At 51.0% G+C, this 16,231-nt stretch overlaps 1 protein-coding gene across 1 annotated transcript; it reads right to left on the bottom strand.

Moving 5' to 3' along the window:
* Positions 1–5,803: 5,803 nt before the first annotated feature.
* MRM1 (mitochondrial rRNA methyltransferase 1) lies at positions 5,804–13,435 on the bottom strand (the record flags this gene model as incomplete). The annotated part of the gene is made up of 5 exons (XM_084273156.1): positions 5,804–6,464; positions 6,606–6,725; positions 10,431–10,551; positions 12,191–12,284; positions 12,714–13,435. 5 exons carry the CDS (start codon positions 13,433–13,435, stop codon positions 6,415–6,417), a joined length of 1,107 nt encoding a protein of 368 aa, XP_084129282.1. The 3' UTR covers positions 5,804–6,414.
* Positions 13,436–16,231: the final 2,796 nt, after the last annotated feature.

Raw genomic sequence — 16,231 nt, 5'->3', positions numbered from 1 at the left:
AATCAGGTCCCACTATCCCTTCCCATCACTCCCACACACCCTGGGGATGCCCGTGGTGATGCAGTGGCACAGACGCCAACACGGGTGAGGTGGCAAAGGCCCAGGGGGGTCACAACCCTGGCTGAAACCCGTGATGAACCTGCTGTGGGGGCTGTTGGTGGCTGGGGCTCTGGCAGAGACACCACATCCTCTCCATGTTGTTGGACCACAGGAAAATACATCTTCCCACCCTCGTGCCAGGAGATGCAGAGGGCCTTCCCTTTCAGAAAAGCAAATATTTAGTCTAGATAAAAAACCCCGAGAGCGTTTTCCCCAGGTAATACTAGTAACTAAAATAATCACATTCACTTTGCTGGTTTAATTTTATATTTCCATTTCTACCTTATCTTTTCTCTGCAAGCATCATTAAACCACACCATAACAAAAATACATGAACTGTTATTCTTTCAAGAGAAGCCATAAACCACCTCAAAGCTTTTCAAGTTTATTCTTATCTCGTACATCTTCCTCTGGTTCTTTTTTTTTTTTTTTCCTTTCCCTTCCCCTTCATGCATTTCAGGAAGGCAGTTTTCCCTGATGTTAAGAATAGTTGCATTGAAAATGAGATGCTGCCTCTGAAAAAACCCCTCTGGAGGATTAAATAAGTAAAATATAGCCAGAAAATAAACTGGAACCTCATTAAAATAATTTTGCAAGGAGAAATCCTGGTTTACAATAGGTTTTCAATATCACTTAGAAAATTCTTACAGGCATATATATATATATATATATGTTCTTAATTCAGGACCTTCCATTAAAAAAGGCATTAAGGAGGGAACGGAGAGGCCATTTAGCACCCTTGTTTATATAAAAATGCGTATTAGGCACAGATGCAATCTCCAGGAAGGACTCGGGGTGCAGTTGGAACAAGCTGGAAGGTGCTAATGAGGGTTGGCAAAGCTGCGAAGCCGCTGCCAGACACCACCAGCTCCCTTGTCCCACTGGGCAAGTGAACCCCGCGCGCCGCTCTCACACCCCCCCTCGCTTTTGACTGGTCTCCCATTCCTCCTCCACGCTTCTGGGGAGCAGGGGGGGTCACCCTGAGACTGTGTTATGGCACTGGCGTGCTCCATCCTCAGCAGACAGGGATGGGGCCATGCCAAGCAGCTTGGTCTGGGGTCCCAAACTGCCCGTGGGCAAACTGCTGCTGCCCATGGGATGCCAGGAACGATCCCGAATGGAAAAGCTGGACCTCTCCTCACTGGAACTGAGGGGAGCTGAGCTGGCAGCAAGGGGCTGGATCTGTACCGGGGTGCCCAGCCAAGCCTGCAAATGGGGGGGAAGTCAGCCTGACACCTGGGAGCAGGAAGGGAAAGGCCCATCTGCAGCCACAGCTTTCAAAACCAGGAAAAGTGTTGCCATGTTGGGCGATGGGAAGAGGAGAGGAGGGAAAACATCATTTTACTATTCATCGCCTCCTGCAGAAGCAGGCAGCAATTGCTCCTGTAATCAGTTAACGCTGGAGAAGCGCTGATGATTTCTATAGACATGGGGGCCTCAACACAAAGCCCTCCCAGCCCTCAGCAGTGCTGGTCACCCCAAGCTGCTCCACAGGACCGAGCCTGCCCCCTCTCCCCATACCTGGGTGTTCAGACACGTCAGTAACCCCATGGGCTTTCTACAAACCTTTTGGTGGCAGCTTTAAAAAGGTTCAGAATGAACCTTTACACCCAAATGCAGGCGGTACAGCTCCCTTCTGCAGAAGGGGATGTGGCAGCATCGGGGATGGATCTGTGGGACACGCGGGATGTCACTGGAGTTCGGATCTTCAGAGAAGACAGCTGAGCTCCAGCTCCCCAGGTACTGAGTTTGCAGCTTCAGGAACAGGCCAATGGGGGAAAAAAAATAAGAACTTGGCAGGTTTAGGTTTGCATCAATCCATGGCACATCATTATGTCTTGACAGTACCTAAAACTGTCGACCATAAGCGAGGCAATTAGTCCTGCAGGGGATGAGGAAGGATCACGCAACCCACCCAGTTGTTTCACACCAAAAACCTCCCTCAGAGGGAAATCCCAAAGAGGAGGCTCCTCACACGCATGGGGCTGGAGGCCTCTGAACAAGCATCATGGTTAAACTGTGAAAATTGCCAAGGTGGGAGCAGTTTTGGACATCCTACTTAAGGAGAGGCTATACCATGGGCAGCTCGAGGATGTATCCCTGGTGTACCAACACACTCTTACCTCCAGAGGCTTCAGAACCCCTTGTAAGCATCGTGAGTATTCGCACACCCATTGAAAATGCCTTCAGCTACCACCAAAACCTCTGTCATTTTGCACTGGGCCTCTAAATCCCTTCAGTAATCCCAAGGATGAAGCCCAAAGGAGGTTAAAGCATCATCCCTGAAGGAAGATGCCCTCCCTGTCTCCTGTGCTGACCCCTTCGCCAGTCCCTGGGATGGTGCCAGCACAAAACCCGAGCCAGAAACACCTCCACAGTCACCAAACCTGATCACATGCGGTACTTGGGCAGCGAGTTTTGTACAGAATAAATATCACACTTCAATTTCATGGTAACTTAGGAGGGTTTACTGGCAAATACCATGGCTTTTACATGGTTCTCCCAATTACCGAGCAATTACACGTAACCTAGATCTGGAGGACATACGGTGGCAACACAATGCATTCCTCCCCGTGCTAAGAAGAAAAAGGCACTTAATAGAAAACACTTTTTTTTTCTCTTTTTAAAATCACACCCCCCTCCACAATATTCCTGCATGGTGTTATTAAGACTCCGCATCGATATCAGACCCAAAGCAAAGGCTGCCAGCCCATTAGCACATCAGTAGTGGGATGAGGGATAAAAATTTCCTTTAACCTGCACCATATGTTGCACCCCACAAAGTTTTGTTATTTGGATTCATCAGGTTTGTACCTCAACCCCCCCACCCTGGGCAATTAAATCCCATTTAGCAGCACTGACCTTCAGGTTTGAACTCGTCATTCCTACAGCTGGAGCTTTAACAGCGCTTTTAAATAAGGAAAATCAAATGTCTGTGAATTAAGAGTGGGGTACGGGGAGCCCTCAGCTGGGAAATCCCTCCTGTGCCGCTCCCCCTGCGATGCTGTAATGGGGAGAAGGGGGGGGGGGAAAAGAGAAAGGGAAAAAACCCACCCCAACCCAACCCACACAACAAAGTGCCGGCACATTTTAACATGTTGTAGCATATTTGTAAACATCATTAATCACGGATTAGCAGATGGTAATGTTAATTGCACCTGTGGAAGTAACAAGACCTCAAGGTTGATTACATTTACAAACTCGGAGCGGGGCTGCGGCGCGGCGGAGGATTCCCCACCGCCGGCGAGGAAGGTGTCCCTTGGATGGTATTTCCAGCCCCAGGACAGCGCTGTGCCCTCCAGCCACGGGTTCCTCCAGCTTTGTGAGGACAAAGAAGGTGTTTCTCCATCCCAAAGCCCCTCAGGGAACCTCACTAGGACCCCACTGATGGATCTGATGGAGCATGATTTTTTTGGTGGTATCAATAACCTGCACACAAAAGTGGGATGTGGGGCACGGGCTGAGCATTTCCTGCAGCCGTGTCACCCCAGAGTCGATTCTGGGGGGATGAAGAGATTTGTGTTCACCCGCATCTGAGGATAAAAAGGCCAAGACATGGGGGGCATCTTCTGACCCAAGGAGGACAAATACTTAGCCACCGTGCTCAGTGACACTTTGACTATTGATAAATCAATTTGGAAAGGCGATTACTAAAATTTAAAAACCAATTTGGTAAATAAGCTGCTGAAAGGAAATCCACGACGAGCAGCAGGGAGGGAAGAATTGACTTTCAAATTACACACACACGCACTTTATTCATATCTAAATATCAAAGAGCCTGTGTGTACAAACAGAAGTAATCAGGGAGTGTGTTTTGATCTTGCTGATGTACACAAAAAATGACAATTAATGTCCTCCTTTATGATATAAAGCTGGGAGTTTTTTACAGTTACATTACAGGGGCGATTATAGTCAAGCTTAAGGCTAAAAATAATGAAAGACTATAAAAACTACATTTTAACATTTAAAAATATCCAGGAAATTAACTGGAGAAGCAGGCAATGATCCAATTAATGGATCACATTTATTAGATCAGGGGCAAACCGCACAGCACACAAAACTCCATCTCCAAAGGTGTGAGTAGAGGTGCCTGTGGCTCCTCACCGACCTCAGCCCGAAGCGGGATGAAGCTGGGGCTGGAGGAGGAGGTGGAACCATGGGAAAGCCAGCTGGGTGACAGCAGAGTGACATCCCAGGGCCAAAAGGTACCTACAAGCAGCAGAGGTGTGAGGAGCGGGATTTACTGTGCATGGAGAAGCCTGTAGTGCAGCTCCCAAGCTAAAAAAAAGGAGCTGCAGCCTTAGTTACAAAGGCAAAATCCTGTCTCTTCAAGCCTCATGCAGCTCCCAAAAAGCCACCTCTGATACTCCAGAGTCCAGGTGAGGTGCTGTGTGGATACAGTGGCTGTCAGGAGGGATTCAGGAGGGAGTTGGGATGGGTGCTGGACTGATGGACAAGCAACTGTGGGACCTTGAATCCACCTCACTCACCCCATCCCAGAACCACTGTGGGCACCCACAGAGCTTTGTGGGAAGCTTCCAGAAGTAAAGTAGCTACTCCATCATTACTCACCTGCTGCCTCTTTAGGGGAGGTGAGCAGCAGAGCCAAGTGCAGTCCCGCAGCGCCCTGCTTTCCCTACCACAGGCAAGGTGCTTCCTCTGTTAAAGTACAGCTCAAATAAATGAAAGGAGAAACAGCAGTTCCTGTGGCATTGGAAAAAAAAAATATATATATACTTACCTATGGGTCAGGAATAAAGAAATGGCTTTATCCTCATCCCTGCTGCTGCAAAGGAAGGATTCAGTTAGCCCCAAGCGCCGGCTTCCCTCTGCAAACAGGAGCAAATCTGAGCCACGGGCACCCTCTGCCGGGAACCCACTGCTGGGATCAGCTCTCGAGGGGGTGGGGGTGCCCTGCAGCCTCCCTGGCCCGCGGGTCTTTAATTTCAGCACTGAAACACACCTTCAGCTGCAAATTCCAAGCATTCCCCTTGCCCAGAGCTCCAGCCCCAGCAATGGACCAGTCACTGTTACTGGGAGCCACTCACCTTAAGCCCAGGCATAGCACCTGAGGGGAGGTGAGGGGCGGGATTTGGGGGTTCTCTTTTTCCACAGGAGAGGGGGAAAAAGGGCAGATGCAGCTCAGGGTCTCCCACTCCCACCCACAGCACCACCAGGCCAGGGCCTCCCAGGGACACATCTGAAAAACCTCCACATCCAGACTTCATTTAGCTCAAAGGAAAGTCCTAATTAGTCACTCTGAGTGATTTACTTGTTCATTTGGAAGGGGGGGGGGGAAGGAGGAGACTAAGCTGAATTGTTTGAAATTATCCCTAAAGGGCACTGTAAATTAAGTGTTAATGAGGAATCCTATGCAGAGGGCCACAGCAGCTAAATAAAATAATTAAGGTGGTAAGTGATAATGTTCATTTGATTCTCAATAATTTAGCCAGCCTGGTTTTCAACCAGGATATTTGGAAACGAAGGCACCCTGGCCCTCTCCCATGCTGTCAGCACTGGGGCAGCTCAGCATCCAGTAAGATCAGGCCCTGCATGGAAAGGAAACTTCCCTGGAAGAAGAGGACAAGAGGACGATTCCCCTCCCCACCTGAGGGAAGTGTTCAGTACTACTCACAATCTGGATTCATGGATGACACAGAAAGGATGGAGTCAAGACTGCAACCACTCCTTACAGAGGCTTTATTTCGATGGGCTGCTGCCTTGTGCCCCCCTACAGCTCATGGCTGTGCTTTGGCAGGGCTGCAGACCCACAATACAATGTGATTCCAGACGCTCCAGCAGCAACACACAACACAGAAACCCCAAATTACCTTGCAAAGGAATCGCTGCTGAGCAGCCCTGAGTCATACCTGGTTATCACCAGCTGCTAAGGGGTCAAAGGGCACAGGGTGGGCACAGCTGCTCCCAGGGGCAGCACCACCTCTCACCTACAGCGCGAGCGATGGGCAAAGCACCCCGTGCAACAAGCACGACGCTCATGGCCATCACTGGGTGTTTCACTGCAAAATTGGAAGGATTTGGCACTCTGCTTTGAAAATTTGGCTGTGCCTCCCTTCCTCACAGCCGCTCCTCTGAGGTGCAGTGGGAGGTGTGACTGGGTACCTGCAGGTGTCTGACTTCAGCCGTTCTTCTGGCAGTACCACGTGTCAGCCACGGCGCAGCTCGGGTCAGGGGGGTTCTCCCAGTATCTTGCAGGGATGGTGATGAGGCTGGGAAGGGCACTGCCACATCCACACCAACAGGGCACAGCCTCGGAATGCCAGCAGATTCCCACACCAGATAAAAAAACCCCATTCAATCACTGTGCCTCAGCTTTTGGCTGCAGATGGAGTGCAGGAAAATACCTGTAGGGAAGGAAAATGGAATTTAAATATGAGATCTTTTCATAAACCACAAGAAAATTGTTCTGCAGGCCTGGATGTTTGTTGGATCTTAAATACAGAAGTTTTGACTACGATGCTGTTGTCTATCAGAACTGTTTTTACCAGTAGCAACAGAGACGTTCAGTGACTCGATCCCAGGATGAAGCACCCTGCCAGGGGGTATGGACAGCATCCGATGGCACAAGAGCTGCGTCTCCAGGGAAAGTCCGTCGCCTTCGTTACCTGCAGAACAAAGACAGTGCTTGGGTCTGCTCACAGCTGCTGCCACATCCCTTTCCCCCCAGCCCAAGTACAGCCCTTGCCCCTAACCTCACCAGCTTCCATGCAGCAGCAGCCATGAGGTACCAACCAGAGGCGAGACGGGCACCTTACCTGCCTGCCCTCCCCCTTCCCAGCTCACTCCAACCTTCCCAGAGCCATTCTCGAGTATCCAAAGCGTTTTTGAGGAGTATCTGTGCACACACAGCTCAGAGACTCGTAGCCTGAGTGCAAAGACCCCCTGCACAAGCAACCCCCTGTCCACATACACGGGCTGCTGCCAGAGGAACAGGGCAGACCAGAGGTCACAGGCCTCCTCCACCCATCCCAGCAAACCCCCCATCCCTATGGAGAGCCTGGGGTTCCGCCTCCGCAGCATGTGGTACCACCAGCCAGGCCTTGTGAATGCAGACAGTTTAACCAGAGGCTTCAATTGATTAGTTGTTAAACCATCCAGCAGCCCTGATATGTTTGGGCTGATACACCAGTGAAACAGAGTTGAAATCTATCCCAGGTCATTAGTAGTTGTTTGACTCACACTGTCACAAAGGGAAATGGAAAGGGAGAGGCTTTAAACAATCCTGTGCGCAGACAAGTGAGAATGCAGAAGACCACAGACCTCCCAGCCCGCTCAGCTCCCCAAAGAATTCTTCCACCTTCATTATTTAGAGCTACCCAGGCAGCTACACTGCTGCAAGAATACCCAGCTCACTCCACAGACGTGCTGCCCTCTGACAAAAGCAGCTCAGTATGGTGGAGGCCAAACGTTCCCCTTCAAGAGCCTCACCCAGAGCCCAGCTGAACCCCAGACTCATCCAGGGACAGCACTGCTTGGCCAGTGCTGCATGACCAGTGCTGCTACCACGGCCTTGCTCAGCTAACTGGAACTTCCCTCGAATTTTCACAGGGTACATAGATGCTCCAGGTACTTTCTGTGCCTGGAGACTGACTCCTCTGTAAAGAGAACAAGCTCCTTGCTTGGCTGAGTGGCCACAAAATCCCTCCTGTTGTGTCCCCAGCAGGCACTGTGTGCTCATCTGTGTGACACCCCTCTGACCACACAGGGTAGGAACGTGCCGTTATCCCCAAGCTCGTTTTTCTGGCCTCACCCTACCATCAGGATCTGTTTTGCATAAGGAAAAGAATGCTTTGGGTAATCTTCCATCACCTTCCCACAAGAAGCAAGCCATACTGGGACAAGCATCCTTTGGCTGATGTAAAGGAACCAGAAGAACAGCCAAGTCCCACCCCAACCATTATTTTCTCCCTGCCATAAGCCAGCAGTGCAGGCAAAGCCTGGGAGAGTTAGCCAAGGGAATGCTGGGTGGCACCAGGATTGAAGCCAGGCCTCCCACAGCCTGGCCTTCCTCTTCATCACTTGACTCTGGCTCTCTAGGGATGCTTCAAGAACCAAAAAAAAAAAATTAAAATAGATTTTTTTAAAAAAGCTATCCTACTTCTTCCTGATTTAACACAGAAAAGTTTTACAACTTATGGCTGTATTTGCCTCCTGAGCCTCTCAAACCACTCCCCTGGGTCTCTCCAACTGGGACAGCAGTAGCTGCCAGAGGTGCCATGGCTCCTGAAGCAATCCTCTCCTCTCCCTGATAAGGGCCTAAAGATTCTTAACAAAGGCAGCAATTTTGCTTCTAGCTTTTACAAAGCTTTTTTTTTATAGCTCTGGCTGCTTAAAATAATTAGGAACCATAAATTCAGGGCAAAAAGACTTGCAGAGTGTGATATGAGGGATGGAGTATTGAGTGAGTCATACTAACTCCTAGTTAATACTGGTGAACAAACTACTTCCCACTTCAGATCTCTGACTTCTGTCTCTCAGCTTTGGCCCTCTCTGACCAGCCTCACAGACCAGCCTTAGATGCCACAGGTCTCCTGCCCTGGTTATAATTAACACCATGGTCACAAGTACAGTTTCCAGTGTGGGAAGTTCATCTCCCAGCAGCAGCCACCGTGCTGGCAGCACAGAGAGATACACAGAATGAGCATCTCACTAAAACCCCCAATTCCAACCCCAAGCTAAAGACTGAACCACCTAAAAAGAACAAATTACCCAGAAACTCTTCACGCTCAGACACCTAAACTGCTCCCAATCTGTTCCTGCACTCACAAGGCTCGTCTGCAGGGCAGCCAGCCTGCCTGTCACCTCCAGCAACGACTCCAGTGCAGACAACATTAAGCTGGACTGTCCAAATCACTCTCTGCCAAGCCAGCGAGGATGCCAGGAGGGTGAATTCCAGTCTGCAAACGCTTAACTCACAAGACAATCTGGGAAGCTCACTGCTGTGCTAAATTATCCCTGCTGCTCTGTGTTTGTGGCTGCAGGTATGCTACATATTCAGATCTAGGACGTTTCTTCAAACAAACCCCAGCATCAGATGACTGTAATGTTCAATTTTCTTTTCAGCGAAGAGTTAGTGCTCAGCAGAGAGTTGAAATCATTACTGCTGCAAGGTCCGGGAGCTCTCCTCATGCATCTACCAATCAGCCTCCAATCTCCCTTGACAAAAGGATATTTGGACTTTTTCCTGGAGAAATCTCTCATAATTCAAGGTAACGACACCACTGCCACTTTCACCCCCTTCCTTTCTCCTGGTGTTGTCATCGTTTCTGGGATGCATTTCTTTGTGGTCCATCAGCAGGGCTGCCAGGCTCCCTACTCCCTTTACAATATAGCTCCACACATCTTGTAGAGATGCCAGATTTGCAGTGTTGTCTTGTCAGTATTTCTAGGAGTTCAATAAACATTTTAATTAAAGGGATGTCTTCGGAGCCAAGAAAACCGCAGCACGGGGCAGGATTACAGCCCCTCGATGGCTCATCGCCAGCACGACACTACTTCCAAGTGAAAAAGCTCAAACCAGCCCTGGTGCCAGGTGACACAAAGTGGGGGGCTAGGGCATGGCCACACGAGGGTGCCTAGAGCAGGAATTCCCAGATGAATTTCTTTCTCTAGCTGCCACGAGGCCATTACTCCCTTTTCCTTCACCTTCTGGGAGGCTGCACAACCCCAAACTCTGCCTACAACTTGCCTTGCAAGTATCCTCTACACAAAGACACAGGAGAAGCAGAGGGCCCTGAAGGAATCACTCAGTTTAGGTGCTTGGGAAGCAGCACCCATGGCTCAAACAGCACACAGGTCTGGCAGGGAGGAGGCTGCACCTGCTCTTCCTGCTGATAGTGCAGCAGCCACAGCTCCTGCCTTCTCCTTGGAGTACAAAAGCAGCCCCTGAGTGGTCTCTGTGGTGGTCTCTGCACCACAAAGCCCACCTTTGTGCTCAGACCATGCCCAGCAACAGCTCCTCATGCTTCTTTCCAGACCTGGGCATGGAGATACATATTCCTGAGGGGTTTTTTTAAGAGGAAACACGACTGACCCTGTGCAGCGACTGAACTCCTGTTCATCTACACAAACTGGTTTGTCTTTTCCATTCCTACTGGGAGGTTTCTCTGCTCCCCCTCTTCTTCTAGGTGCCCATTTCACTTGCAGCCAGGTCCTTCTAATATTCTTTCCTCAGTTTCTCTTTTTTCCAGACCAAAGCAGGATGGATGTAACAGAACAGACCCACAACTACCTTTGGAATGAAGCATCACCCTCACCATCCCCTTGCACACATGCTTCCACCAAGCCCAGAGCTCTGCAAGGTGAAATACCTATTACTATAATAACAGGTCTACTCCACCGAAATTCCAAGCAACTGATGACAGGAACATTCTCCACATCCTCAGGCTTGGCGACCGTTCCCACGACTTCCCAGCCTTCTGCAGTTTTTGCCTAGAAAGGGAAAAGAAAACAAATGTTAAAAACATTGTCTATTTTTCAAGCCTAAAAAGAAATTAAGTTGTGTATACAAACACATTTTTCTTAAAAAAAAAAAATCTTTCCAGTTAAGCCAACGTTTTTTCTGAGGTTTTTTAGCATCCCTTGAGTTTTTCACACCAAAGTCTTCCACATACCCCACACAAACCTTGATTTAATTAAAAAAAGAATTAAAAAAAAGGTAATTTTCTTTCTGCTGTTTATTCCAGTTCAGCAAGCAAACAAACAGCAACTGAAAAGCCTTTTTTTTTTTTCCTTTTGCCCATATGAGAGTTGTAGGAAGGTTTTTTGCCAGGAAAGCAGACAAAAAGAGTAGTGTTAAACAAATTAGCATAAAGCTAATCCACCCAGCGATGCAGGGGAAGTTCTCAAGTGCAGGCTGAGCCACCAGAAGCCCACAGTAACATCTTCAGAGCACACATTTCCAAACTCAGGTGCCAAAACCCCCTGCTCAATACAAAAGGCAGGGCACTCCACGCTCAGCGCTGCACATCACCACAGAACCAGCCTTCCCTCTTGTGCCCGAGTAAAAAGAGCCTTAATTATTTGTCTTGGAAATCCATTTTAACAATGAAAGAGCCACTGCTTCTTGCCAGCTTCATTTCCTGGGAAATTGGCACTTTTTACATGACGTTATATCAAATTTACACCAGCCAGGCAATGCCAAGGGTTAGGCCAGGGAATCTGGGTCCAATTAAATGAACTGCTGCAATGGCTCAAAATGTTAATAACTCAAGCTTTACAGTAACAGAGCCATTCTTCCAGCTGTTTCAATTAAATATCGATGTATTTCCTATATCTTTCATTTCACCATCACCCAGAGCTCCAGCTGCCCCAGACCTACTGTAGTACAGCTGGACAAGGGTTTTCCAGTGCTAGGTGGGGTAAGTCCAGGCTTACCTTGAGCTCGGCCTCCTCACTATAAGGAGCTCGTCTGTAAAGGGACACGGGCACGCAGCGACCCTGGAGGTGCCTCTGTTCCCCTGAGGGGTCTGCTGGCTCTGCCCCCACACCCTGTGCTGGACCTGTGCTCCCACAGATCTGAGGGATCCCCCGCATGATGAGTGTGGTTTAAATCACGTTTTTCCAAGAGCATTCCCTGTCCTTTTGCAGGTTGTTCTGCGAAGGGCCAAATCTCACCTCGCCGCATGGTTACAACGTTGAAAGATTCCCAGCGGCTCCCACCAGCCTTGGTTTCTCCTCTCTCCCTTGCTCCAAAGGCTGCCCAATGCTGCCATCGTGTGCCTGGGCCCTGGGATGCTGACTCCACAGCACACCAGGCGAGACCTGCTGCAGGCTGCAGCGCTACCTCCAGACCCAACGGGGAGAAAGGGAGCCAGTCCCTGTCTTACCGAGCTCGCAGCCTGGACAGCATCCTGCTGTCGCCATCCGCCAGGAAAAAGCCCACCGCTCAGGCTGTCACCCCACGGCATGGGACTGTCACACGTGGTCCGACAGCACAGACCAGCGGCGGCAGGCAGGGATGCAGAGCAGGAGCACAGGGCACTGCAAACAACCTCTCTCCCATGCATGCAATATTTGAGGTTTATTGAAAGGAAAAGGAAAATAAAACCAACCCTATAGATTGTTCTACCTTCAAGAAACTCTGGATATCATCTGTGCCGTAGACATCCAAGACTTCCATAGCTCCAGAGCTAGCTTTGCTCACTGTTGGAGTCAAGGGGCAGCTGCAAGGCAAAGAAAAGAAAGGAAAAGTGTCATATGAGAACATTTTTGCTTCTGGATTTCCTTCTCCTCCCTCTGCAGCCCGGTTTCAACCAGTCCACCAAAGATTTTGCTCACTATAGACATATTTTCCTTGGAAAGCTCAGAAGTTACCCCAGGAAATAGACTGAAGGAATTCTCTGCACAGATGGACAACTGAAACAAAGAACAGCTTAAACCAAAAAGTACCCAGGGGGTTATACACCAGCCTGGAATACCACGTCCTGCAGCCTCCCTGCCGAGCACAATGCAAAGCAGCAGCTAGCCCCATCCTGCTCTGAAGCTCAGCCCTGAAAGCCCTCTAAAGCTGAGCAATGCAGGCGAGAAACTTCCTTGGAAGCGAGTGGGAAAAGGGAGAGAAAAGCTGAAGGAGCAGATAACCAAACCCATACCTGTTCCTCAGGCTTGTCACCACTCTGTCCACCCCCAAGAAGTATGCAGAGCGCAGCAGTGCCCCCATGTTCATGGGATCCTGGATCTGCTCCAACACCAGCCAGATCAACTGTTGCTTCAGATTCTCTTTGTCCTCCAAGCCAGGCTTTTCGTCTTCCTCCAAACTCTTGAAAGGGAGAGGAGAGGCCTCCAAACAAACTCCCTGGTGGACCCCACCCTTGCAAAGAGCGTTCATCTCTCTCTTTGTGATGTGGTGCACAGGGACTCCCTGGGCCATGGCCTGAAGGACAAACTCGCTCATGATGAGCTGCCGAGAGCCGCTGCCCTCCTTGAGGAACAGCCGGAACAGGTCCCTTCTCGACTGGGAGAGCGCCATGGAACACGGTGCGACCCCAAATAAGATCTCCGAGCCTTTAGTCCTCTCGATGAAGAGAAGCTTCTCTCCCAGCCTCTTCCTCGCCTGTGCGGAGCCACCCCCTCCCGAGCTCCCCGGCCTCGGCCCGGCCCCTCTCTCGCCCCAAGGCCGTGGCTGCTTCTGCGGGGCCTGGCCCCCACGGGAGCCGGAGGAGCGGGTCACGGCCCGAGAGGCCTGCGGGAGGCCCGCTGCCGGGGGCCGCTGCTCCCCAGCGGAGCGGTACCGCAGCCCCCACGGCCACCGGCCGCAGTTGGCGAGCGGCAGCGCCGCGGCCCGCCACGCACCGGGCTTGAGCACTTGCTCCATTGGTGACCCTGAGGCCCTTCCCGACCGGCGGCCGGGCGGGCGCAGGGACCGGCGGCCTCCCCGCGGGAGCTGACAGGAGGCGGCTCCGCACCACTCACGGCCGCGGGGGAGGAGAAACAGCGAGCTCGGCTCCAGCGGCAGCCCGCCCGCCAAGCCGGGGCGGCGCCAGAGGCACGGCGAGGCCGGGTCCGCCCGCTGGGGGGGCTCCCGGAGCGGCAGCGGCTCCGGGCGGGCGCGGACACGCGTGGAGCCCGGCACCTCCACCCCGCTCCTACCGTCCGCGTGCGCCGCACCACCGAGAGGGAAGTGGCCCGCCCCGCGCGGCAGCGCCGCTTGGCGGCGGGCGGGGCCGCGGCCGGGCCGGGCCCCTCCAGGCTCCTGCCGCTGAGGGTAGCGGGCGGCCTCCATCCGCCCCCCAGCACCGGGCGCCAGAGCCTCTGTGCCCCGGCAGCGCCCGGGGGGAGCCCCTGCACACGACAGGGAGGAGCTTCCGCAGCTCTGGGCCGACCTGGGTCACCCCACCCTCAGCGAGGGCTGCAAAGGGCAGGGCTGGTGCCGCCCTGAGGGGAGCAGACCCTCAGCCTCCGCTGTAATTAACCTTAATTAACCACAAAACACCTCTCAAGCGCTTCGCTGGGGCACCTCACAAAGTCCGATCCCACAGACCCCACCCCGAGCAGCCGCTCCCACCCCAGGCGCAGCAATGGGCGCTGGGCTTTGGGAAGCCCTGGCCTCACCCGTGTAACGGGCACCTGGACCACAGCTAGCCCAGGGAGGGGGATGTCCCTCTGAGCCCACTCCCAAAGGCCACGAGTGTGCAGCTGGGCTGCAAATAAAACCCACGGACAGTGGGAACTGCAGACGGCAAGTGGACCTTCAGAGGGACTCCCGAATTACATCCCAGGCTTCTCTGACCACAGGCAGAAACAGCTCCCAGAGCACCAGGCAAACCCCAGGCCCTGACACAGGGCTCCCATTCCGTAACCTCACATCAAAGCACCACTCTCTCAATTATGTGCTATTTTATATCATGAAACGGCTTTGAAAAGTTCAGGGACAATAACTAAAGTGTTTTCCTGCTTACCGAAGGTAACGGTGCTCAGGATTCTCCCCCCTTCAAAAAATGGGAGCAGAGAATGGTTCCTGAGATCATCTGCCTGGCAAGGCTGCTGTACCTCCAGCACAGGTTAATATAACTGATGATACATAGCATCTATGACAGAGGAAAGCATGGAGAGAGAGGGGGAAAAAATGGTTTGAATCTTCAAATGCTCTCTACTTATTTACAAGGTATCCAAAATATCTGCCTCAAATCCAGCAATGGCAGCCAATTTGGCTATTTGTTACTTATTTGTAAAAAAATTGTATTTCAGTGACAGCAAACCAGAGCCCAGGAACATGCCTCTGCACTGGGAGAACCCAAAAGGGGACTGAGAGAGAAAAACGCCTTCAGTTGAAGATAATCTGACAACAATAAACAAGAGCCTGGAAGGGTTCAATACCCAAATCTGAGCACTAACAGCAGGTCATCCCTCTCATGACTCAGTCAAATCCACCTGTTCCCAGCAGCCTACCTGGGAATTCCAGCGAAACCCCATGGAGCGCAGCTTCACTTGAACAAGGACGGCCGAGTCCAACCTCCACAGGTTATCCGTGAGACAACTGGATGCTATCCAGCTCTAGAAAGCAATTACGTTTTTTTCCTCACAAAGAACCAAACTCACACGTTTCTGTCTGAACTCTTCACAAAAGAAAGGTTCAGCTGCAAACAGTAACAAGGATGTTACGTTTTAACACAAAGCCTACTATACAGACACAACAAAAGAACCACAGTGTGCCTCTCTTTTTATTCTTTATTTTACAGTTCACAATTAGAAACCTACTGATAAATTACACGTTCACCCTCCTGTTTGGGGTTTTTAAATGCCTCAGAATTGTGCTGCCAATCCCGTCTCATCCCAGGAAGGTGGCTCAAGGTGCCAGCCGGTTACACGGGGCTGGCGTGGGTTGCTTGGCTGCTCTAACCTCTCTGCAGGTTGCGCTTCACATGGGAAGTTAACGGGCAGCAGGAATGATCCCCTAAAAACATATCTGAAGTGGAAAAATAGACTGGATATCACTTCAAGGTTATTTTCTACACTTGCAAATGTTACAAATGTTCTCATTGGGAAAAAAACCAACAAACCAACAGGCTTCCAGGGCTACAGGTCAGCCAGGTCAGACTGGCAGGGAGCCACTGCCCAGACTGGCTCTTTTTCGGGCCCTGACACATAAAGCAATTCTCTCCAAAACTCCTTTTACAGAAAGAGCAGGAAGATGCCAGGTCCCTCCTCAGCAACGCATCTCACCATCTGCTTAACTTTGCACACAGTTGTGTCACCAATTCAGATTTTCCTTGGTGCTACCCAACACCCCTGCTCATTTTTTCCCCCCTGCTTACAAGTTCCTAATTTCTCAACCATTTTTTCTTTTTTATTGGCCTCCAACTCCTAGTTCAGCCACCTTCTCTTAAAAAGATGGCACACACAGCACTGCCTGCTGAATTTCAACAAGCTCCTGCAAAAGAAATCCTATAGAAAACACCAGGAGTTCTCACATCAAGTCTGTCTCAACATCACAGGGGTGTTATAAGAAAGCACAGTAGTGCATGAACCTTCCTTAGCCACGTGCCATCAAATCGAGGGTCACCCTGGCACGGGGACTGTAAGAGCTTTTCCAGCTGGCACAGGCTCTCTACTGCAGTGGGAATCACTGGCTGCGTGCTGACCTGGACCTTATCTAACCCAACCCCACGGG

This window comes from Gallinula chloropus (assembly GCF_964237585.1).
Source record: "Gallinula chloropus genome assembly, chromosome: 19".
In the NCBI taxonomy this organism is placed as follows: domain Eukaryota; kingdom Metazoa; phylum Chordata; class Aves; order Gruiformes; family Rallidae; genus Gallinula; species Gallinula chloropus.
Note: the sequence above shows the minus strand (reverse complement) of the source record. Positions and strands in the feature narration are given on the sequence as shown.